The sequence below is a fragment of the Urocitellus parryii genome, chromosome 1 (assembly GCF_045843805.1).
Source record: "Urocitellus parryii isolate mUroPar1 chromosome 1, mUroPar1.hap1, whole genome shotgun sequence".
NCBI classification, from domain to species: domain Eukaryota; kingdom Metazoa; phylum Chordata; class Mammalia; order Rodentia; family Sciuridae; genus Urocitellus; species Urocitellus parryii.
The window spans coordinates 266,459,157-266,482,841 of record NC_135531.1 but is presented as its reverse complement, the minus strand read 5'-3'; the positions used below and the strand labels follow the sequence as shown (position 1 = coordinate 266,482,841).

Below are 23,685 nucleotides of genomic sequence, written 5' to 3'. Positions count from 1 at the left end.
CCCAGCCTCCCCCTACTCTCAGGAGACACCCCTTCACCACCCTCCCCAACCAGAAACCTGCCTCCGGTGCGGACCAGGGTATGAGCCAGTGTGGGACAGACGTGGGCGGGAAGGGACAAGGAAGGGGAGGCCGGGCTGGGCCAGGCCTGGCTAGTGAGCGAGCAGCGGTGACAAACGGGCTGTGCGGGGGTGAGGGGCGGGGGGCAGACGGCGGCTGATTTATCTGGGTTATTTATGCCGCGGACGAGGCAGGAGAAGCGGTTAATGAGAGTCCCGGCGAAAGGGGGTGGGGAGGCCTGGACGTGATCTGAGAGGACTGAAGAGGGTTAGCATCCCACCGCCAGGCCCTGCCCCCACTGTCACCAGTACTTTTTACCCCCCACCCTGTCCTCCTCCGGAGGCCAGGGCAGCACAGCACCTTTCCTGTGTCTTGAACCCACACCCTCCATCCCTATGCAGTTACTCCCACTCAGAGATCACGGGTCCCCAGGACTGCAGCACAGCTGGTCCAAGATGGGGCGGAGGGTGGAGGGCGTTCATCTGAGGAACTGAGGAGGGGCCCAGTCAAGGGAAGGGCAGGAAAAAGAAAAATGACAAATCCTGGCTGCCAGAAACTGACAAAATCTGTGGAGCCTGTCAGGGGGAAGAGGCTAGCTTGGGAGCGGTGGGCAGCCCACAGCCTCAGAGCTAAGGTGGAGAGCAGGCAAAGGGCACCGGGGTACAGATCTGGTGTCAGCCAGGGGCCCCGATGGGGGCCTGAGTGGCAGAGAGGCTTGGGGGGTGGCACAGGCTGGTCAGAGAGCAGCGAGAGCTGGGAAGCAGGGGAGAAGATCCAGAGAAGGAGGGGGAGAGGGCTTTGCAGCAGTGAAAGCTGCTGGGAGTAGATAAGGCAGCACAGCAGCAGGAGGGATTAAAGCTCCGAGGGGCATGGGGGGGCGGCGTGGGAGGGGGTGGGGGGGCAGGGAGGAGAGGCTGAGGGCAAGACACCAGGGCCAAGGAGATGAGTAGGAAAATGCGGGCTTCCAGGCAGCAGGATTTAATCAGGGGCCACAAGGTGGCCATTAACTGGGAATAGAAGCGACTCTTGATCGTCTGTTCTGGGGAGGAAGACTTTTGTACCATTGATAGAGTCCCCACACCTTGCCCACCTCCCCACATTAGGGACAGCAGAGTTAAACGGAGGGATGCACTGCTGAGGTTAGAGTGCTGGAGGATTAAGGGGTAGGGTGGGGATGAGGGGATGAGGCAGAGGTGGCCCTGGGAGCCCTGGAGCCAAGGCTTGGAGACTGAGGGCACACAGCACCTCCTTGAGGCGGCTGATGGAACACCAGAGAGCCACAGGGAACAATTAAGGATGCCCAGTCCACTGCCCTAGCATGAAGACCACATCACGCCCAGACTGTGGCAAGGACCAGAGTTTCAGAAGGGCTTCTTTTTGGGGAGAGATATAGGCTCAGAATAAGGGCGGGTAGCTTCTCAGGGTGAGCCTCGAAGTCCCTTACAACCCTCCTACCCTCCCAGAAGGGTGTTTGGGGCAGGTGAGATCCCTGCTCCCTCCAGACCAGAGTCCAGGGCAGTTCAGAGGTGGTCTGGGTGGTGGAAGGGAGCCTGGGGGAAGAGGAGGGGCTGGGGGAGGGGAGCGGGGGTGGCAGGCGGGGCTGGGTAATTGCATGTTTGCCAGTTCTCCATCTCTGCACACCGAGGGAGCGTGTGTTGGTGGGTGTAGCTTCGCTTTGAGGAGTGTCTGTTGGCAGAGGTGTCGGTATGTCTGTTTCGGGGGTCTGGGCTCTTCTTGGCCCCCGGCTCCCCTTTGTGTTTTGGGGAGCAAGGCTCTGGGCATACCCAGCTGTGCTCCGCGCTGATGCGGCAGATGTGGCGGGGCCCCAGCTGTGCCTGCTTCCTGGAGAGGGGGAGGGGGCTGCAATCTGCTCCCCCGATAATGGCTGCTAAGTGCCAGAGGGAGGAGATCGAGATGGAGGTGGGACAGAGTCCCTGGACAGCCCACCGAAGGGACAGGAGGGAGATGAAGGCACTGCTGCCCTGCCCCACCCCACCCCGCCCAACCTTCCCTGTCTGTTCTTGGATCATCCTCTCCCCCTCCGCTGGCTCCTGAAGCCCATCCAAATTTCTCTCCACACTCAGTCCCTGTCCCCAGCTCTCTTCCCCTGTCGCCCCATCCAGCTTGGTGCCAGGGACCCACCCCCTTCCCCGGCCCCCAGCTTGCTCCCCCTCGCTGATTTTACAGAATAATCTTTTTATGGAAACCGAAAAAGCGCTAATGGCAGGAGCGCACCCCTCCCCCGCATCCCTCCCCCTGTTCATCCCCCACTTCCCACCCCAGTTCCCTTGTTTCTCCCTTCTCCAACCCTCACAGGGCCAGCACCCTTATACCCCTACAGGGCCTTTGAAGGTTGGGTGCAGGGTCAAGAAGCAGTGGACAAGGGGGTTCCTTGTTCCCCCTACTCACATCTTGGGCCCTGAGTGGCCCCCTCATAGATGCAAGAGGCTTTAGGTCTTTCCACCACAGAAAAGGGCTGCAGATGGGGCATTACAGCCTCTCCCCTTAGACACCCCCCTGCATACACTCTCTTGGCCTGGGGGGAGGCAGACCTCAGCCTCACTAGCTACCCCCCTTTCAAACACAGACCTGTTCCCCTTCTAGTACCTCTACCCACCATGTCCCCACCCCCACTGGGTCTAGGAGGGGGGTCCCGGGGGCCAGGGCCTGACACAGACTTATTGGATTTCACGGTGTTTTGCTGAGAAAATAATTAAATTATCATATTTATGATGGAGCTGCCATGGCCTCTGCCAACCGCTTGGAACAGAAGGGTCAGGACAGGGCGGGGGTGGAGAGGGAAGGGACCCAGAGCCTGGCCCTGCGGCCCAGCCCTCTCCCAGCCCCTTCCTCAGGGAGATGACCCCAGGCACAAGAGTGGGCCTCTGCAGTTCCCTGCAGGCAAAGAGATGATAGAAGGTCTGGGTTGGAAGCAGGGACCAAAGGAAGAGGGAAGGGAGCTGAGTGAGGCAGGTTACGGGTCAGGCCTGCTAAACCCAGTCATTTCCCACGGCTCTCACACAATCCGCAGAGCCTGAAGGGGTTGAGAGGTCACCTCAGCCTAGCTCCTGTGCATCTCTGTCACTGCCCACCTACGGAGCTATGAAATCCTAGGCTGTCCCTGATGATGGTGCTGATAACAAGGCCCCAGCACCCTGCCGCCTGCCACCCCAGCCTGCTGCCAGGACCCCCTCCTCCCTCCCACCCACACCCTGCCCCCCCCCCATTCTCTTCGGGTAATTAGATTCCTCTCAATTAGCAGATTACGATCATTACCAGCTCATCTGGCAACTAAGCTCCGCACCCACAGCTGGGGAAAGGGGGGCACTGAGAGGGCCACTTGGGGGTCATGGGCAAACATGAGAGATGTTAGGGAGAGCAGGACTGAGACCTGCGAAGGGCAGGACCAGGCTGATGGGAAGTGGCCAGAACTCCTCCCAGAAAGGACACCTCCCCCTGCACTTCCAGAGAGAGCAGCATTGGCTCAGGCCTGCCCTGCCTGCCAGGGGAGTAGGAGACAGAGATACTGAGCCCCAGGCGGGGGCAAACCTTCCTACACCTCGCCAAAAGCCAGGCTGGGAGCAGATGGGGCTGGCAAAGCGGAAAAACAGGCCAACACCGGGGCTCGGCAGGAGCTGAGGAGAGCGGGCTGCCAGGGGTGATCAGCCTCCAGGGCTGTGGCTCCCAGCTCTGGGGCCCAGCTGAAAGGCTCACAACCCCCCACCTCTGAATCTCACATTGGGAGTCCAGGCCAGGCCCAGTGACGAGAAAGAGGCAGGAAGATGGGCAACCAGGGGCAAAGGTGGAGGCCAGCGGGCAGGGGAGCCTGGAGGGCCTTCCTCCAGAGCAGTGCAAGAGGCTGAGGCAGTGGGAGGGGGAGATTTACCAGGGCTCCATATTCATTATTCATGAGCCCGCAGCAACGACTCCAATTTAAATGCTAATGTGGGGGGGCCTGACTCAGCTGCCCACCTTCTGCCCCCACCCCCAGCCCAGGCACAAGTGGAGTCGGTGCTGGCTTCAAGGTTCACTGGGGTTTATTTGGGAGTGGGGAGGGAGACCAAGCCACCCACACTGCCCCAGCAGGTGAAGATCCTGCCAGGCTTCATCTGGTCCTTTCTGGATAGGGACTGGCCAAGCAGGCAGCAGCCTCCAGGAGAGCAGGAAGGAGTTGGGGGCCGCTCTGCAGCCCCTGTCAGAGGATGATCTGGTTGGTGAAACTGCGGCTCAATTCCTTGTGTGGCAGAACAATCGAGTTCAGGATAAGCACCTCGGCAGGGATCCGGACTCGGCAGCCTGCAGTAGAGGCACCAAGGGGAGGTCATGGGGTCATGGGAGAAGAGAAAGGGGCAGGTAGCTAGGGACCCAAGGCCATCTGGGAGAGATCCCTCCCTGCCCATCTGTGGTCCTGGCTTAATGCCCCCAGAAACTCACATAGGGCCTGGCACACAGCAGGCACTTGGTAAGTGTCTGCTAAAGGAAGCGTGCACGCATGTGCATACACGCATGCATACACACACACACACACACACACACACACAGGAACAAATATTCCCACAGACCTCTGGCATCATCTCTGGTGCTTCTCGAAGCCCCAAGGCCCAGTAAGTCATACCCAGGATGGTGATAGCAGGCAGCAGCTTGCCATCTTTGAAGAGGCTCTCGCTGTCCATGCGGGCTCGAGGGTCATTGGGATTGGGGTCATTGGGGGTCCCCTCCACACGAGCCCAGCGTCCAACTGTGCTTCCCCAGCCCACGATACTGTGCAGAATACATGTGTGCTCCTGCCAAACAGGATGGTGCGAGGTGAGTGGGCTGGGAGGCAGGAACGGGAGGGTGTGAGAGTCCAGAGGCAGAGCCTGTGTGGCTCACCCTTCTCTACCTTGGGAGGTAAGCTGGGTCCACCCCTCAGCCTCCCGGGCACCACACACTGCTGTGGGACCTGGTACCTACCTGCAACGTGGCTCCATGGAGGACAATGCTCTCTCGAAGCCGCACACCTTCACCCACAGTCACTCCCTTCCCGATGGAGACATTGGGGCCTAGCTGTGGAGAGAAGCACATACCATGGGTCCTGTAAGGACCTACAGGTGCCCAGGTCCAATCCCATCCTAGAACACAGAAGGTGGAAGCAACCTGCGCCAGGCCACACTATGGGCTCAGCAGAGACCAGCACCCTGAGCTCTGGCATTCTCTGCACCCCACTCCTGAACCCAAACGGACAGCACCTTCCTCTCTCTGGGGCTGGGCCCACCACTCACCACAGCTGACGGGGCCACTTTAGCAGTGGGGTGGATGTAAACGTTTCCTAGAAGCAGAAGAGAGGACCTGGGTCCAAATACCCCAAACCTTATCTGAATGGGAAGGGGCAGGGATTGAGACTCACCTCTGGACCTGGGGTCAGGAGTGGAAGCAATGGGGGACGGGGATGGGCAAAGGTTAACAACTGGGGCTGGGTGGGTACCTCGGATTCTTGGACCCCCTGATGTGTGCTTGGCCAGACGTTCTGGGTGAGTGATCTGATATCGGCCCAGATAGAGGCGAGAGGCATAGAGAGCTGAGCTAGATGCCACAGAGGGGAGAAGCTCAGGGGCCAGCAGGGTCACAACCCCAAAGTCTCAACACCCCCTACCACCTGGTTCCCCAACCTCCAGATCTGAGGCACAGACCCCCCTGCTTAGCATACCCAGCAGACTTGATCTGACTCCAGATGCCATCAGTGAGGTGCACATAGATCTGGCCTTGCCCAGCCAGGGCTGAGAACACATCTTGCTCCAGGCGGATGGTCCCTGCCCCAGGCCATGAACCTGGAGAGTCCTCCCTGGCAGAGAAAGGATGTTGACATCAGGTCCCCAGCTGAGCCCAGAGGTGAGCCAATGTGTCTCTCCCAGAAGAAAATGGAGAGATTCCCATCACCTTTCCAAGCCCCTCTCCAGGTCTGGTGGGTTCTCTCCAAAGTGTGCTCACATTCAGGCCACTTTCTCACCCGCCCTGGATTGGCTGCTCTTGCAGGGGAGCCCCTGGCATAGACCCGCTTCCTATCTCTACCCCACGTCCAGAAGGAATCCCCCAATTTTCACATCCTCCTCCCCGCGCACCCCTCCACTCACCCTCCCCTCACAGGATGGCATGAAACACACGCAGACTCACCCCAGAGCAAGGCAGCTGGTGAGGGCAGAGACAGTCACAGAGAGAGGGAAAAAGAGATGGTAGATGCCAGCTCAGAGACAGAGAGGCCAGGAGAGATGGAGAGAAGCAGAGACACAGTGGGGTGAGAAATAGCTATGAGCAAATGATGTGAGATGGGGAGGTGGGCAGGGAGGAGAGGGTAAAGACAGGGAATCCTAGAAGGGAACAGCTTTTAGGCCAAGAAGGGGTACCCTGGGATTGGTAGGAAGGGCTCTGGGATACTACATCCCAAGGAGAGTCAGCCTGAGAATATGCGTGCATGCATGTGTGTGCTTATGTATGCATGTGTGCACCTGCGTCTGCACTGGAGCATGCCTGGGCCCAAGTGTGTTGCCGTTTGCTCTGAAAGGTGTCTCTGGGTCACTCAGGGCTTGAGAGAAATGGACCAGAAGGGGAGTGGGCAGGCAGTGACAGAGGAGGAACTGGGACGGATAAGGAAGAGGGACAGAATGAGGTTAGAAGGGGAGGGACATGGAGGGAGGTTTGGCTGGAGATGACAAGTGGGAAAGGGAGAAGGGAAGAAGAGGGTGAGCAGGTTGAGATGGAGCCTGAGAGCCTGGCATGTGCCAGGGGTCTGTGACTGGGGTACTTGGGGTTACAGGGCGATGGGGCCTCACAGTTGCCCATCCTGCTGATTACGCTGGAAGACGTCCCGAAGAGGTTTCAGGGCTTCCGGAGAAAAGAGATAGATGCCGCAGTTGATGATGTCACTAATAAATGTGCTGGGTTTCTCCACATAGTGCAGGACCTAAGGACAGTGAGGGCTGGGTTTGGTAGTAGAGAGGACCACTGCCCAGCAGGATCCCCTAAGACCCTCTCATCTGCAGGCCCTCCCTGCTGCTGCCAGGATGGACTTGCTAACATGCAGCATGCATCTTGCTCTCACCTGACTTTACACCCTGAGATGACTGTCCTTCACCTTCACCTTCAAGATAAATCTGAACTGCAGGCCTTTCTCTCCTCCACCCTCCCTATCTCCTAGGGCTCCAGGGCCAAAGCCCCAAGCCATTGCATGCATGCCCTGGAATGTTCTTTCCATCTCTTCCTCTGAAAAAAACATTTTCAGAAACGCAGTTGACATTGTCAGTCCCTCCGTGAGTCCTCTCTTGTCAGTCCCAAAGTTAGTTATTCAGGCCTAGGCCCCAACCACACCTCACTGGTGGCACTGTGCCATTTCCAAAGGTTGTCTTGGATTCTGTCTTTCCCACTAATCTGAGGGTTCCAGAGAGGCAGAGACTGTGCCTTTTGGCTCTGTTTCTCTCATATCTAGCTGGTGCCTGGTGCAAAACGAGGTATGCATGCCATGTGTGTGTGTTCATATATATGTTTTACATTAAAACAAGGTCAAGGGCTGGGGTTGTGGCTCAGTGGTAGAGTGCTTGCCTAGCGTGTGTGAAGCACTGGGTTCAATTCTCAGCACCATATTCAAATAAAATCAATGCCCACTGACAACTAAAAAAATATTTTAAAAATAAGGTGAAATAAAAGGGCTGTGAGAAAGTGAGGCTCAGGGCAGGGAGATTCACAAACAGGGCCACAGCCCTCTGCCTGGCTGACTACACTCTCACCTCCTTAGAGGAGGAGCCACCACAATGTTCCCTGCCTCTGCCTTTGCACATACCATTCCCTGTCTGCAGTGCCTTCTTGTTTCTTCCTTTATCTGAACAATTCTAACTCAGCGTACCTTGCTTCCTCCAGGAAGCCCTCCCTACCTCCCACCCAGGCAAGGCTCAGTAGGGCCCCTTTTTGTGCTCCATAGCACCCTGTACATACATTGATTTCAGCACACACCCATGGGAAATAACTGTTACCCCTTCCCCCTAGCCAGCCTCTCCGAAAGCGATACAAGATGATTAATCAAGGGACTGCCCCTTGTTTGAAAAGACTGGGGCCTCCCCATAGTGTTCTACTGTCCTCTGAGTCACGAGTAGATGCCCACCCAGCCCCCTCTCTGCTCTCACCTCATGTGTCTGTGGATTCTCAACGATGCAGCCATAGTTGAGGGACTGTGTTCTGTTAGCCTGGAAGATAAACACATCCAAGATAGTGACCTGCTGCTTCAGGGGGCCAGGGCTGTTTTCTTATTCTTTCTTTCCTTCACCTACAGCACCTGGCACGCAGCTCCACCACTGACAGGCCTTCAGCAGGGTGAGTGCTGACAGCTCCCCCCACCTCCCTGCTTCTGAGCAGCCAAAGGGCTCAGGGTCACCAGTGATACCTTCGTTACAGCTGGGACAGTATACCTCCCTTCCAACACACATTCCTATTCCAACTGTTGGAGCTGCCCCTGCCTCCCCAACATCCTCTGGCCCTACCAGCTCCCTTACCGTAGTGCCAAGGAGTAAGAAAGGGTGGCGCTCGCATCTGTGAGCATCCAACATAGCACTCAAGGGGAAGTCAGAGCAGACGTCAGCATTGAGCACGAAGAATGCTTCAGGGCCTCCAGCTAGGATCTGGTCCCGAAAATGGTAGAGACCTCCTCCTGTGCCCAGGGGGGCAAATTCCTGAAGGTACCTATTCCCAGGGACCCCAAAGCCAGCTCAGTGATATGTGAGAAGACATACAGCATGAGCCAGGAAAGCTAATCTCCTAACCCCAGCCCCTGGGAGTACTCTCCTACCTCCATATATCTAGGGAGTCGGAGGTGTCCAAATAAGAATCCTTCTAGCATGTGATGGTGAACTCTGACAAATACTAACTCAACCCACTCTTATGAACTCAGAGGCCTAGGATAGCCCCTTCTGCATGTACAACACCTGATTGGAAGGTTGAACTCCTGCTGAGCAGCTTCTAGGAATTGGGTAAGGGCCTCATCAGGCTGGTAGAAGCCAATGAGCAGAATCTCCTGCATTCCAGGGACCTGAGGATAAGGCAAGAGGATGGGAGAGAAAATAGCTAATAGGAGGGAATGCTGGGAAAAATCCCTGGTGCTGGCCTAGAAGTCCAGAGACCACAGTTTCAGTTTCAGCTGGGGGCCCACTCTTGTCTTCTCCCCTGCACAATGAGGGAGTTAGAGGAAATCTCAGTTCAGATCTCTCACTCCTTTACACTCCCTCACACACCTGAAATGGACTCATTCTTGGAAAGATTTTGCGTGCCAAGCTAATGCAAAGGATAATCCACTCACCCCACCGCCCTTTTTTCTTATCTGTCAGTCAGCATGAGTAAGGGTACTATTAATCTTGACATCAGCATGAGTAAGGGTACTATTAATCAAGGATCAGCATTGAACTAGGCACCTTATAGCTTTGCCATCCTACAACAAAGTCGAGTCTCTATTTTATAGATAAGGAAACTAAAGCTCAGACAGGGTACCAAGCTTGATTACTCCAGGTCAGTCTCACAGCAGAGCTAGATTTCACCCAAAACCTCGCCTGTATCAATACTAAAATAAAGAAATGAGCTCTGTGGTGAGCAAGGCAATGAATTCTGTGCTTTGTCTTCATTAAGGATCCCCATGTGGGTTGGGGATATAGCTCAGTTGGTAGATGCTTCCCTCGCTCATGCACAGGCCCTGGGTTCAATTCCCAGTACCACAAAAAAAAAAAAAAAAAAAAAAAAGGATCTCCATGCTATGACTTTAAATTGTCCTTAAGATCCCTGTCTGATCTCATATTCCAAACTTTAAAAATAGGTGTGAAATCTGAGCAGGAAGAGGCCAGATGAGAGACTAGATTAGGGAAAAACAGCGCAGCTACGCTGTACAACTTGAGACTTAAGGGGACACCTTTCACATTTTTCCCCAGTAGGAAAAAACTATTGTTGGGAAAGGGAAATATAGCATGAAGGAGATCAGCAGGAAGTTTAGTGGGAGAGGGGAGCCTATGTGTTTACCTGGGCACAGGCTTCAATATGGTGTTGGATCATAGGGACCCCAGCCACAGGAAACAATGGTTTGGGCACCTCAAAAGACAAAGGCCTGAAGCGAGTTCCTGGGAGAGGAGAGAGAACATTTCAGCCTCCTGCCCCCCTCTGCCCCAACCCACTAACCACTGGAGCCCAACAGCCCCCTCCCCACAGTCCCCTGGCTCCTCACCCTTTTGAGGGCCTCCAATCAGGATGACAGCTTTCAGCATGATGGTGAGTGCTACCTAAATCTCAAACCCCAACAGACAAATCAGGTCCCTTTCTCACACCCCAAGTAAACCCAAAACCTTCAATAGCAACACTTAGCTCCCTCCCAAGATGTAAACCAAAGTTCAGTGTAGTCCGTTCCTGGATACAACATCTCATAAATGCCACCTAGATTCCAGGTGGCCTTGAAACCTCACAATGATTCCTCACAAATTCTGAAATCCATACCTCACAACCTTATCTCTAAAAGATTTCCCTTTGGCTATAAACAAATTGTGCAAACTAAGAAACTCAGCAGATTTCCTTCTCGAACCCAAATTTTAAAAAACTGAAAACTCCATCCCAGTGATTCTCAAATTGTTGTATTCAGCCCTAAATCTCAACAGTGCACCTGAATATTGAGCCACAAACCTTAAGTGGGCCTCGGATATTTAACTTCAATCCTAGGCATGAATTCCAAGTATTGATCCAACACTGACCACATTTGACAAACCCCCAATCCAAGCAAAAAACTCCTAGATGCTGAACATGAATCCTAAAACTAACCTCTATATGCTGAATCCCAAATCAGCATCCCAAACCTGAACCTACTAGCCCCCGGAGTCCCAATACTGGCGACTGGTGCCGGATCTCCGGATCTGGAGGAATGACTGCTGACCCTCTGAACCCCACAACAGACTATGTCCAATAACCCTAGCTTCTTGTAGCTAGGAGTTGTGAGACCAACATAGGCGCCGACCGCAGAGAGCACGCCAGGACCTCCGAGCTGGCGCTCGGCCTAGTGCCCAGTCCCAACCCCTCGCACCACCCCTTCACCGGCTCCCTTTACCACTAGCTCCCTTTATTTCAGCTTTGTCGCCCGCTACAGCTTGCTCCTTCCGCGCACGTGTCTTCTCGCAACTCGCGAGAGCTCCTTCCTAGGGCCTGCCGGGAATTGTAGTTCCGAAGATCCCTCCCCTTTCTAACTTTGTGAGACCGAAGGAAAGCGGTGTTAGAAGTAGGGGGCAGAGCCAAGGGATCGAGGGGCGGCCTAAATGAGAAGGAGGGGACCTGAGAAGCAGAGGCTGGAACCTAAGATTGGGACCGGAGCTGTCCTGGAATGGACCCAGGGACTGCGGCCAAAGTGGAGAAGTAGAAAGTGGCGGAAAGTAGCACAGGAGACCACCGAGGGAACGACCAGTCGAGGGAGGGGCGGGCCAGAGCTCGAGCAGCCACGAGAGGGTGGGGCTTGAGCCAACCCAGGATGAGAGGGCGGAGTCAGCTCCACTGCCCGTCCCTCTGGGAAGTCCCACGGTGAGAGTAATTCTATTTCGGGTTTACTTTCGGTAAAATGAAGCATGGACTAATCACTCTCCAAGCTTCCCTTTGACTCCAGCATTTTGTGACCTTGGCCTGTGGGCCTGGAATAAGTGTGGGGACAGGGGGCGGGGGAGAGAATGGCGACGCTGAAGAACCGAATAGACACGGAGGGTCAGAGAGCAGCTTTATTAAGCAAGAAGAGGAGGGCTGTCGGTCCCCACCCACCCCTAGGCTTGAAGCCAGGGCGAAAGGTTTGAGGGTCCCTTTCAGGCCACGTCCACGCGAGCGAAGCTCTGATCCATGCCCAGGCTGTTCTCCACGTACACTTCGTACTTGCCGCTGTCCTGAGGTGTGGCCCGGCGAATGGTCAGCGTCGTGGTGGTAGTACCGATCTCGAAGAACACCCTGGGGAAGGAGTGGGCAGAGGGAGGCGGGGCTGCGGGTCAGTTTACAGGAGTACTGGGTCCGGCTAATTAGCCAGCCCTGTTCTTTGCCTCCCAGTTCCTCTCCCTCAACCCTCTCCCAGCTGGTTTCTGGGCAGAGTTCCGCCAGATTCCAGCACCAGGCCCGGCCCTTGTCCTCAGGTACTGGCCCTTGCCTGTCGTCCTCCTCGATGTCCTCCCCGTCCTTAGTCCAACCCACGTCTGGTGGAGGCTCTCCCATGATCTCCGCGGTCAGCGTTACCGTGGTGCCTTTGCGTGCTTTAGTGTTGTCCGGTCCCTTTTGAATCTTAGCGGGTACTAGAGGAAGGGGAGGGGAACACGACCCCGTGAGGTGAGGTGGGACAGTGGCCTCACCTCTCAGCTAATATCCAGCTCTAAATACGAGGTGCATTAAAAAAATTAATTAATTAAAAAACAAGGTGCATTTAAACTCCCGGTGACATAGAACAAATCGTTAGTCTCTGGTTTCATCTCCTTAGCTGTTAAAGGGAACTCATCCCTGAACCTCCTACTTCAAGGGGCTGAAGAGAGATCAAAAGAGATACAGCGGGTGGAAATTTGGGAATGTTCACATATCTAATGTGCCTTACAGGCAGCTCTGAGTGGTGTAAATTGCTCTGGTTTGCGAGCTGGAAAACCCACTCTAACCTTGTTTATGCCTCTGCCTCGTCCTTTGACCCTGGGGCCTTGGAATCCTGTGATCAAAGCCCACAGCTGACTTCTCAGCCCGGGTGGGGCCAGATCCCGAGATAGGGAAAGATGTCCACTGCCAGAGCGGCGATGCGAACCAGGCTGATAAATTCGCCAGAACCATACCCAGATTCTGCTAGGCCCAGCAATTACTGCGCGGGTCTGGACCCAGCTGCAGGCACCCTCGGGGTGGTGCTGTTGGCGCCCTGGCTTGCGCGGAGGTCGCGTACCTTCCACGAGGATGCGCGCCGAGTCTGAGCACTGGCCGAAAGGGTTGGTTACGTTGATGCTATACTGGCCCAGGTCTGCTAGTTCGCCGTCGCGCACCACCAGTGCCACAACGTCAGGGTCCTCGAAGACATAGCGGTACTTGGGCCCGTCGCGCAGTTCCTTGCCATCCTTGCTCCAGCGGATGAACGGGTCAGGGAAAGCCGAAATGCGGCAAGTCAACTTGGCAGCGCTGCCCTCGATCAGCACCACGTCTTTCAGTGGCTCCAGCACCCGCGGCGGCCCCTTCTCGCGCAACTCCTTCCTGGACCTACCCCGCGGGCGCGGTCAGGACCCAGAGCTACCATGACATGGCTCCTGCCCTTCTCCAACCCAGTCCTCCCTCACACTGTCTCCTGCCCACCCCCTTGGCCCACCACATCCATGAACAGGGAAATGGGAGTGGATAGGAAGGGGGCTGTCCCTGCACTGTTAACCCTAATAAAATGATCCCCTTTTGCCAGCCATCTGGCTGCAACTCAGTAACCTCCCTTCCTGAAATCCAGTGGCCCTGGTGATGTCCTCAAGGGCACACCCCTACCCCAATTCAGGAAGCTACAGCTTCCTTCCTGTTGAAGGCTCCAGGTGGGTACCCTTCACCTGTGGCCTCCTCACCTGTGGCCCCGGTAAGAGGCCTGGATGCGAATGGCAGCGCTCTGAACCTGAGGGTCGTTAATATCCAGGGTACATCCTGGAGGTGGGGCTGCTGGTTTTTTGGCAGGAGCTGCTTTGGACATCTGGTGAGTGGACAATGAACATGGGATCCGGATTGAGCCAGAAGCTCTTCAGCCCTTTTCCTGCCCGATCTAAACATCCTGGGGGATGGGAATATCTGAGGCTTCTCTGGGGAGTGAACTCACCCTGGAGGGGTTGACTTTGGGACTTCAGGCGACTGGCTGGTTGCAAGCGGCCCAGAGCCCTTCTGATGGCACAGTAAGGGTGCAGGCAGGTAATCAGCCCCAGGCCCTGGTTTTATACATAGCTCTCTTCCTTGCCTTGTTTGGGGTGATTGCCTCAAGCCCCCCGGGACCCCAGCCCCCGCCCCTTGACTCAAGCAGGTTCCTTATATAGCCTGAGGATGCCTGGGATGCTGGCTCAGCTGCTGGTACAGGCCCAGGAGGGGAAACTCGAGCGGCTCTGGGGTACACTATATGTCAGCGCCTGGACAGCTGGACAACTGGATGCTGCCCCATCCCTTCCCAGGACTGGGGTATCCATCCCACTCCCTGGGGGACCAGTCATGGTCCCTAGCCAGAAAGAGACTCAGCTCACCGCTGGAGCAGTTAACATTCAATTCAGCTTCCATGTAATCCCACATTTGTGCTTCCCGCATGGTAGGTTAAGGGGGTGCAAGTGTTTTTGTGGGTGTCCCGGAATGAAGCCAGAGTAGCCTCGGACTTCGTGGTTCATATAGCCAATCATGATAGGGCTAAGTGGCTGTCAAGACCAATCGGGAAAGGCCTTACTCTTCCCCTACCCGCATCCTTACCCCAGGAGTCTGCGGTAGTCATTTTGTACTGTGCCCCCTGGTGGTAAATGGAGGTAAATCCAGAGAGGACAGGAATGATTTTTTGAGAACAACCTCTCCCATGACATTGCCATCCCCACTCACTCCCCTGGATATGACAAGGTAGGGTTTGGCTGATCTGTGAGGTCCTTGGAGATTAGTACTACTACTGAGTCCCCAACCCTAGGTATGCCACGCCCTTTTGAGGCTTAAACTAGTGCATAGTTTCACCAGACTATCTGGGGTGAAGGGGTTCACATAAATTCCTCAGGGGCATGCCTGGAGTTCAGTCTATCAGTGTAGGGGCCCAGGTAGGAGCTTTGCTTCTGTTAATTGTAACTATCTGACCAGGTGTGGAACATTGTCCCTTTCTTTTTTATAATTTTGTGGTGCTGGGGATGGAACCCAGGGTCTCATACATGCTAGACAAGCTCTATCACTGAACTACACACCCAGCCCACACTGTCACCTTCTGATCAGAACAATTTTGACACAGCTCTACTGACATAAATTACCTTTGCTCCTCCAGGTTTGGAATAAACAGTTCACATGCCATTTCCAATGGAGATGGGAAAGGAGCTCCAGATCAGAAAGGGGACGGGGAAGAAATTTTACCATTTATCAAGATATGAGTTCAGGCACCTCATTTTTATACAAAACATTTGCAGCATGTAGGAGATTGGAGAATCTCACAGGCAAACTGTATATCTTCATCACTAAAATGACAAGTGGGCAAGGTGTCTCTCTCATCCCTTCCAGCTGGTTTTAACATCCAGTTAGTTTATGATGATGGGGCTTGTCTCTTCCCTGTGGTTCTGAGAAGCCACAGAGGCTGGGCTGGGCTGGGCAAAGGGCAGTTGAAGCTGGAGCCAAGGGGCCCTCAGACTCAATCAATCACATGACAATGCCAGTCTCTCGGCTCATGGTTGGAGGCTTTGTTCCTTTTACTTTGCCAGCAACAGAGTTTTCAATGGGAGAATCATCCTTCTAGACACAAGGAAGCCTGGCTTCACTCTCCCTACTCATTCCAGGGCAGAGCAGCTCAGTTCTAGGATCAATAACCATTCTGTGGCATTGCAGGTGAGTGGCCAGAGTCAGGGTGCGTTAGCAGACAGCAGACCTAACTTGCCACTAGGACCAGAAGGTCCAGGCTAGTGTGTCAAGTACCCACAGCTGCTCCATGTGTTCCGCTCTGTCTGTTAACACTGGGAGCCTGAGTGAGGCTGGGGCTTGTTCGGGTTTCTCCTGTAGCTCTCTACCCAGCCTCCTCTTGCCAATCTTCAGGATGAAACCCCACTATCCCAGGGCACAGGACCAGAGTGAAGGAAGCTGAGCCAGGACTGGGATAAGCTAGTTCATTCCAGAGCCAGCATTCCTCAAGTTATGATGAGGGGACAATGAGCAGAGGTGGGGTTACCAGAATCCAGTTAGAGGTTGTGGGTGAGGGGTTCAGTAGGATTGGAAGCTTTCTAGAAACTATGGATTGAGAAGCAGACGGTAGTCTCCCTTCTCTCTAGGAATAAGGAGGGGTAAGGGGCCTTGAGGATCAGGGGACAGGGTAGGAGGTCCCAGGGTAAGAGCTGATATACCCTTGAATGTGTCTTCAGTGGCCCAGAGAAGGACAAATGCCTTTGCCCCCAAACTCAGTCCCCACTAGCCAGCCCTCCCCAAGAGACCACACATAGGTCCTGCTGCTTGCTGTTTTTATTTTCCTTGTGACAGACAGACAGAGAGCTGCACAGACAGCTGGATGGCTGGGGGAATGGTCAGGACAACATGGGCAATAGGGATTAGATGGAAAGGAAAACTTCATAAAAGTCAATAAATAAATAAATATGAACAGGAAAGGCAAAGGTCATGGAGGGACAGTGGGGACATCCTTGGGCCAGCAGAGAGCGCCCAGAGCTGCATCCGCTGGGACAGAAGGACTGCTTGCATGGCCACTTGCCTGGGGCTCTCAGCATTTCTCTTCTCTGCTTCTGGAGATGCCGCTGCTGGCCCATCCCTCCCCTCGTCCCCCCTGAGCTTGCTGTCCTCTCCTCCCACTTTGCTGCCCTCTCTCACACCCTGGCTCAGGACTCCTGGTACTGTCTCTGTGTCCAGTCCCTGCCTCACTGACATTCTCAGCCTGTGTCCCTGACACCTGGGCTCCTTCCTTGTCCTCCTCTCCAGACTCTCACCCTCCTGGATTCTCCCTGAGATGCAATATGCCTCCCACCCCCAGAACCTTCCTAGAGTCTCTCTGCCTGTCTTCTGTATCTTCCTCTTCACTTCCTCAATCCCTCTTGTCCCTCTTTCTGTTCCCACCCCTGCCCAATGGGTCTTCTGCTCTGGCTCTGGCTGGGAGTGGCATCAGGCCGAAGCCCTAGAGCCTCTATCCCTGCAGGTCCATGAGGTAATAACCCGGCCAGATGTTGCTGCTGGTGGTATCCGAAGCCCTGGGCCCACCCGGTTCAGCATGGGCCCTGGAATGTCCCTTGACATTGGTGGGAACCCCAAGTTGAAGCCCACGGCCAGGCTGTGGTCCATGCTGCTAGGGGCTGCCAGGGTAGGAACGGAGCAGCACCTTGTGGTGGGTGGCGGCCTCAGCCCTGCGGCGCCGCTGCTCACCCAAAAACTCCTTGAGTCGGTTGGTGGTAAAGGTGAGTGTCTGGCGGCGCAGCTTCATCAGATAGGCATCCTGCAGCCACGGGTGGGCCAGGCAGTCCTGCAGGGAAGGCCGGCTCCTGCCAGGCCAAGCCAGGGACAGTAAGCCAGAACTGATGACTCCCGATGTCCTTGGGCTCTGTCCTCCCCCGATCCACACGTCAATCCTGATTCCACCACCATGTGTGCGATACTAGACAACCCCAGGGCTCAGTTTCCCAGTGTCTGGAATGAGGCTGGTGATTCTGCCTCTCAAAGGGCTGTTAGGGACTTTAAATGGAGAATAATGCGACTGCCCAGAAGCAGAAACAGGAATATACTGTTAAGGCAGGGAAGTAGTTGGGGATCTTTGGCCAGGTGGGACCAGGGCAGTCTGTAGCCAGGGGCAGGTAAGGCAGAAGGGGTTGGCAGGTAGGGGGTCCACTTACCAGGGATGTACTGAGAGAACCTTTCGCAAGAAGAGGGTGGCACTCTGGGATGTGTTGGGGTATAGCTGGAAGGCATCAAAACGGCCCCCCACAATCCGAGCCTCTGTTTCTTTGGGGTCTGGCTCATAGAATGGAGAGTGTCCACTGAGCCTGTTTTAGAAGACAGATAAGTTGAAATAGCCCCAAATCTGCCACTCATTGCTTTTCTACCTTAATGGACTGAGGGTCAACTCCCAGGCCTGGGGGACATTCATGTGGGGATGCTGGGGGGCACAGTACCAACCTGTACCTAGGGATGTGCTAGGGAGGCAAGACAGGAAGGAGAATGTGTAGGCAGAAAGAGAGCAGAAGTGGCTGGAGCAGGGCCCAGGGAACTTACATGATGTAGGTGAGCACACCTGCTCCCCAGATATCTGTGGCAGAGCCAATGGGTTCTCCCTTCACCATCTCAGGAGCTAGAGGAGACAGAGGCCAAGCTGACCCAGCTTCCCAGTGATAGGGGAGAAGGAAGAGGCAGGGAGGTTCTTGGGGGTTTGAGGAGCAGGATAATGCTCAAGTCACCAGACTATGGGGGCAATCACAACAGTAGGCCTTAGATATTAGCAGATAGGACAGAAGCAGGAGTGGTTCCCAGGAGAGATATGGGCCATCTGAGGAATTAGCCTGGACACTGAATGATGGAGGTCCCCAGAACTCTAGAGGAGTGGAGAAGCAGGGTCATTTAGCTCCCCTGGATCAGCTCCGAGGTAGGACTCCCATTTAATAAGAGAGTGGCCAACATCAAGATTAAAAGCCTTTGAAACCAACCTGGCTGGCTTTAATCCCAGGCCTGCCCCTCTTAGCTATGGGACTCTGGGTGATTTATTAAACCCTCATTGTCTGGTCTGTAAAGTGGGGCTTGTAGAATAGCTCTAAGGAATAGAGATAATAAACATCAAACATTTAGGAGCTAGCTGAATGGCAGCTGGTTTTCCTTATTTATATAAATAATAATAGATTCTCCTGTCTTTCCAGTCTTAGCAAATCTCACTTCTACCATTTATAATTGATTGGACAAACACTTAAGTTCAGTGTGTTTCTGTTTCCTCATCTGTAAAAAGTAGGTAATATTTTGCCAAACTCCAGGGCCATTGTGAAAATCATTTTTAAAAATTCACGTTCAGAACTTAGTTCATTGCTTGCATACAGTAAGCACACAACCAATGGTAGATACGTATGTGAAGTGGGGTGAGCCCTGGAGGCTGCACCTTTGGCAGTACCCAATCCCCCCCACCCCCGGCTGGCAGCTGGTCCCCTCACCCATGAACTCCAGCGTGCCCGTGCGGTGGCCAAGGGGTCGCAGGGCCTGGGGGTTGTAGGGTTGGGCGCTGCCAAAGTCCACAATCTTGAGGGTGTTGTCAGGGGCCAGCAGCAGATTGTCCGGCTTGATGTCCAGATGTAACACGTGGCGGCCATGGAGATAGTCCAGACCTTGTAGCAGCTGCACCACATAGGTGGCCACGTCATCTTCAGAATACCGGAACCTGGGGGTGGCAAAGGCCAAGTGGGAGATCTCCCAGCCCGGCTTCCCCTGCTTTTGCTCCCTGCTGCCCCAGAAGTTCTGGCTACCTGTCACTGAGCCCACAGAGGAGTTCCCGGTTGCCGCAGCTCTCAGCAATGAGCACAAGGTACCGAGGGGTTATGTAGGCCTCGTGCAGGGACATAAGCCGCTCGTGGTGCAGTGTCCGGAGCACTTCATATTCCTGCAGGACTTGCCGTTTGCCCTCTGCTGCATATGGCACAATCTTGGCCACAAATGTACGGCCTGTGGCATTCTCCCGGCATGCTCGCACGACACCAAAGCGGCCCCTGTGTGAGTAGGGGGACACCACAGGTTCAGGGGTATATTCCTTGTGAGGACTAAGGGGACAAGAATGCAGTGGGTTCCCCTGTGGGCTCTAGAGCTCAGTCCTGGGAACATCCACCTCTGCACTCCTGGCTCTCTACCCTGGGCAGCTCTCACGTGCTCTCCAACCTCAGCTCTCCTCCCACCTGTGCGATGGGTGATGACAGTAGGATAGTGCCTCCTCTAGAGTGGTGAGGATTGAGAACATGTGGCTATCAAGCTCAGGATGGCACCTGGCATGTCTGAACTCACAACTTATTTTGTGTTTTGCATGTGGGATTGAGCCCATGCCTTGCACATGCTGGGCAAGTGCTCTGCAACTGAGTCACATCCCCAGCCCTGAACTCAACAGTTCCAAGGACCTGCATCTCAGCACCTTTCCCCAAGGCTGGCCAGGACAGTCTGCTGGGCTGTCCCCGGCTGTGTTCCCTACATCCAACTCTCTCCCCGTTCTTCCCTCCTTCCCTTCCCTGGTCCTACTTGCCTGGCTTTTTCTTCCAGGAAGGTGTAGGGTTTCTGAGGGAGGCCCTGTCTCAGAGTAGTGCCCTCTGGTGTGGGGGACCTGGGGGGGCCGCCCCCAGGGGAGCCGACCACCTCTCTGCCTGGGCTGAGGCTCCGCACAGGCACCTTGGTGAGCTCAGGAGGGGGCTCAGGGGCTGGGGGCTCGGGGGCTGGGGGTGCAGACACAAAGGAAGTCACCATATACAGGGGAGTGGAGGAAGACGCTGGTTTAACTGCTTGGGGGGTGGAGGTTGGAGTCCCTGTCCCAGTGTCAGGAACAAAAGACTTGGGCACACTTAGGGTGACCTGGGCACTGGGTAGGGTGGGCTCTGGTTGCTGAGTGGCCTGCAGGCCCCTGTGCTTTCGTGGGGGGGTTTGGGGTGGTGGACCCACAGCCTTGAGTGACGACCAGGCCTGGCTGGGGGGCGTGAGAGGGGCTGAGGGGCTGAAAGAGGCTGACTGGGGGGCTGGGGGAGCTGGGGTCAGGGTCAGTGAGGTAGGAGAGTCAGGAGGCTGGGCCCTGGCTGGCCCTGAGGTAACAGGGGCATCTTGGCGAGCAGCAGATGGCCGAGCTGAAGAATCTAAGAAGAAACAAAGAAAATCATCACCATGTGTCCTGGGGGCAAAGCCACCATGCTCCAAGCCGGGGAAGACCCAGGACTCAGGCTCCCCTTCTTTCTCCTGTCACCCCCTCCAGCCACTGACCTTGAGTGCCCCTGACGAGGACCTTCTCAGAAGGGTTGCTGAAGGGGCCCTGCCCAGCACGGTTGGCACAGGCCACGCGGAACCTCACAGTTACACCAATGGGCAGGTGTGTCACGTTGTAGTAACAATCAGGGATGCCTGAGCTCACCGGGTGCCAGGTAGACTCCCCTGCGGGCAGCATAGGGACGGGTATAAGGCCACAGAAGGGGAGGCCCAAGCTCCCAATACTGTCTAAGAACATGGGAAGGGACCTCTGTGTAAGCAGGACACTTGCCTTCCCAGACTCCCCTTACTTGCCACCTGCCACCTTCCTCCCCTCACCATCCTGCCCTGTTCCTCACCATCCACCCGCCGCTCCAGTGTGTACGTGCAAGGAGCCCGGCTGTCTCCTGGCTTCCACAGCACCAGTGCCGTGTCCTGATAGGTCTGGGGCACCTCAGGAGGAGCTAGTTTTCCTGGGACACCTGGTAAGAGGGAGAGAGGCTCAGTGATACTCCAGCTAAGGGCCTATTAAGCCCCACCCTACTGTCCCCATCACTCCCCACTGGGGCCCTGCCCCAGACTCACGGGCCACAGCCACAGTACAGGAGCTGGTGATGCTGCCTAGGACATTGGTGGCTGAGCACTCATACAGCCCGGCATGTCGCTTGCCCGCCCGGGGGATGCTCAGCAGCTGCCTTCCGTCTTTGCAGGACACGATGACCACCGAAGGCTCTGACTGAAGAGACTGCTTGTCTAGGGCAGGGAGGAGCAGGAGGAGCTGCTGAGTGAGGCAGCACATGTAGAGACCCCTCTCCCGTGTCCATGCCCCTGCCCCAGCCTCCCCTGAACCATGGTCACCCCAAGGCCTGGCCTCTCCCATCTCCTGCATTTAGAGTTTGTGGCAGCAGTCCCCGTAATCTCCTTACCTTTCATCCAGGAGATTCGGGGAGCAGGACAGGCAGCTGGCAGGCAGAGCAGGGTGGCTGCCTCCCCCTCCAGCAGCACCTGGTCCTTGAGTTTGATGTGGAAGACTGGGGGGAAGTCTAAAGGCAGAGCAAAGACAGCCAGTGTATGCAGGCCCTGGGCTACTTTCTGAGGGAGGGGTGGGTGTGTGTGTGTGAGCCCTGAAGCGCTGCTGCATGGAGCAGAGTGCAAGGCTGTCTCTTCCCACCCAGATGTGGGAAGGGGAACTCACTCCATGCCTGAGAATTTTCTCTGGGGTGAGCATCACTTTCCCCAGGCCCTTAGCATGTGCAGACTACCTTTTCCTTGCAATGGTTATTGAAGATGCATAGGACATACCTTGTATTTGCAAATCACTTAGAGCAGGGTCTGGAGCTAAGTGCTCTATAAGCATTTGTCAGATAAAATAAAAACAAATAGTGAAAAATGTTAACAGTTAAGATTCTGCACTGCCTACTCCTGGGCACCACAGGTAAGTGAGAAGGGAAGGGAAAGTAGGTGGTGATCTAATCTGAGACTGAACATAGATTCTCCCATCAGAATGTAGTCTCAAAAGACCTGAACTCAACATATCATGAGCAGCCCCTGGAAGTATGCCAGCCTTCTTGCCCCTGTAGTGTCAGACTCCTAGACCTTCCACTTCCTCCTTTAGGTCAACTAAGCAAGAAGAACTTTTGAAATGGCAAGAGACAGTATCCTAGCCAGGCATGGTGGTGTAAGCCTGTAAAGATCACAAGTTTGAAGCCAGCCTAGGCAACTTAGACTCTGTCTCAAAAAATAAAAAGTGATGGGGATGCTCAGTGCTAGAGCGCCCCTGGGTTCAATCCCCAGTACTCCCACCACCACCAACATACACACACAAGGAGTATCTATTTGTCTTTGGGTAAGTCATATACTCTCTCAGAAGCTCCATTTCTTATCTGCAAAATGAGGAAAATAATAATAATACCAAGCTCAGAGGGTTGTTGTGAGAATTAAGAGAGTCATACAAAGTGCTTAGTATGTGTCTGGCATGAAACAAGTACTCACAAACATTTTATTATGGTGTTCTCTTGGTAATATGTCTAGCAGAAGAGCCAGAAGCAGAACCCAGAAAACAGGCTGTTTCAGCAAAGCAGAGAAGTTGCTTTACCATGGACTGGTGACCTTGCCTATTGTTTTACTGTGAACTGGTGACTTTGCCCATGATCCTGGGGCCAGGATCTTTGCTCCAATGTAGTTGGCCTGTGACTACTTAGTGCCATGAGAAGCTAGGTTTGTGATCCTTAGAATTTCCCTTTAGAAAACCCCCAAATCTTGTTCTGACCACAGGGGATGAGGGGATTTTTATCACCTGCGCACAGAGACCCATGGGAGCCCCGGCTCCTGCCTGTCTGAAGAAGCAGGAGGGAGTGTGAGTGGGGATGAGCAAGCAGGAAAGGAATACTTAGCGGGAGTGGATGGCCAGGATAACAGCCTGCACTCCCCTGACTGCCTGTACCCATTGTTCCCCTCTGAGGCTCCAATGTAATGTGAACATATTTTCATCAACAGCTGCCTCCAGACCAAGTGGGCAGGAAGAGAGGTGAAAGGTGACCTGAGCCAGTGATGCCAGCCCTACCACCATTCCCCCAGGGCCAGCCCTGGTTGGTGAAGTGGACACAGGGCAGGCTTTTTCCTACTGGGAGAGGATGAGGTCAGGGGACACTGCTGGGCAGGGAATCAGCTGCACAAGCAAAACAGAGAGGGAGAGAGGCCCCAGGTGGGAAGGGATCAGCTGTCCCCAGTCCTCTCTGCTGGATGTTTTCCTTCTTTCCCCCTCCTGTTCCACCCTCCCCCCACCAACTGGCCTCCCTCCCTCCCCTTCACTCAATACCGGCTGGACACAGTCCCCTCATGCCTAGCTGAGGCCAGGCTAGAGCCATTCTGAGCAGTTCAACCAGGAACTGGGCAAGAATGGAGCTGGTGGCTTATAAAGATCATGCACAGACTTGTTTGGTGGTTGGCTCCCGTCTTTCCTGCTGGTCTGGAACACTTGGCATCCCAAAGCCTTTGCTTGCAGTCCTTGA

At 54.9% G+C, this 23,685-nt stretch overlaps 3 protein-coding genes across 21 annotated transcripts in view; all 3 read right to left on the bottom strand.

The window, feature by feature from the left end:
• Positions 1–4,077: 4,077 nt before the first annotated feature.
• Gmppa (GDP-mannose pyrophosphorylase A) lies at positions 4,078–11,218 on the bottom strand. Of its 10 annotated transcripts, XM_077799509.1 has the most exons (13): positions 10,284–11,144; positions 10,082–10,179; positions 9,004–9,107; positions 8,575–8,761; positions 8,209–8,268; positions 6,865–6,995; positions 6,209–6,223; positions 5,745–5,879; positions 5,523–5,620; positions 5,320–5,366; positions 5,012–5,104; positions 4,674–4,842; positions 4,078–4,354 (listed from the first exon to the last, which is right to left on the bottom strand). In XM_077799509.1, exons 1-13 carry the CDS (start codon positions 10,321–10,323, stop codon positions 4,254–4,256), a joined length of 1,278 nt encoding a protein of 425 aa, XP_077655635.1. In that variant the 5' UTR covers positions 10,324–11,144; the 3' UTR covers positions 4,078–4,253. The 10 variants fall into 10 exon arrangements, with proteins under 10 accessions (XP_077655635.1, XP_077655620.1, XP_077655627.1 ...); XM_077799494.1 differs by lacking the exon at positions 6,209–6,223 and adding an exon at positions 11,151–11,218 and having other exon boundaries at positions 5,320–5,620; positions 10,284–10,344; XM_077799501.1 differs by lacking the exon at positions 6,209–6,223 and adding an exon at positions 11,151–11,202 and having other exon boundaries at positions 5,320–5,620; positions 10,284–10,338.
• Positions 11,219–11,696: 478 nt separating this feature from the next.
• Positions 11,697–14,503, bottom strand: Spegnb (SPEG neighbor). Its single transcript, XM_026390311.2, has 5 exons — positions 14,498–14,503; positions 13,636–13,757; positions 12,984–13,309; positions 12,219–12,360; positions 11,697–12,025 (listed from the first exon to the last, which is right to left on the bottom strand). The coding sequence occupies exons 1-5, from the start codon at positions 14,501–14,503 to the stop codon at positions 11,887–11,889; spliced, it is 735 nt and encodes a 244-aa protein (XP_026246096.1). The 3' UTR covers positions 11,697–11,886.
• A 1,710-nt stretch (positions 14,504–16,213) lies between these two features.
• The window catches only part of Speg (striated muscle enriched protein kinase), a 56,384-nt gene continuing 48,912 nt past the window's right edge, over positions 16,214–23,685 (bottom strand). For all 10 annotated transcript variants that reach the window (XM_026390404.2, XM_026390405.2, XM_026390406.2 and 7 more), the window contains 10 exons: positions 21,601–21,717; positions 21,260–21,427; positions 21,034–21,156; positions 20,693–20,860; positions 19,971–20,568; positions 19,210–19,449; positions 18,901–19,124; positions 17,981–18,056; positions 17,602–17,751; positions 16,214–17,253 (listed from right to left, as the gene is read on the bottom strand). In XM_026390404.2, coding sequence (XP_026246189.2) covers positions 17,061–17,253; positions 17,602–17,751; positions 17,981–18,056; positions 18,901–19,124; positions 19,210–19,449; positions 19,971–20,568; positions 20,693–20,860; positions 21,034–21,156; positions 21,260–21,427; positions 21,601–21,717 — 2,057 coding nt within the window. In that variant the 3' untranslated portion in view covers positions 16,214–17,060. The remainder of the gene's footprint in view (positions 17,254–17,601; positions 17,752–17,980; positions 18,057–18,900; positions 19,125–19,209; positions 19,450–19,970; positions 20,569–20,692; positions 20,861–21,033; positions 21,157–21,259; positions 21,428–21,600; positions 21,718–23,685) is intronic.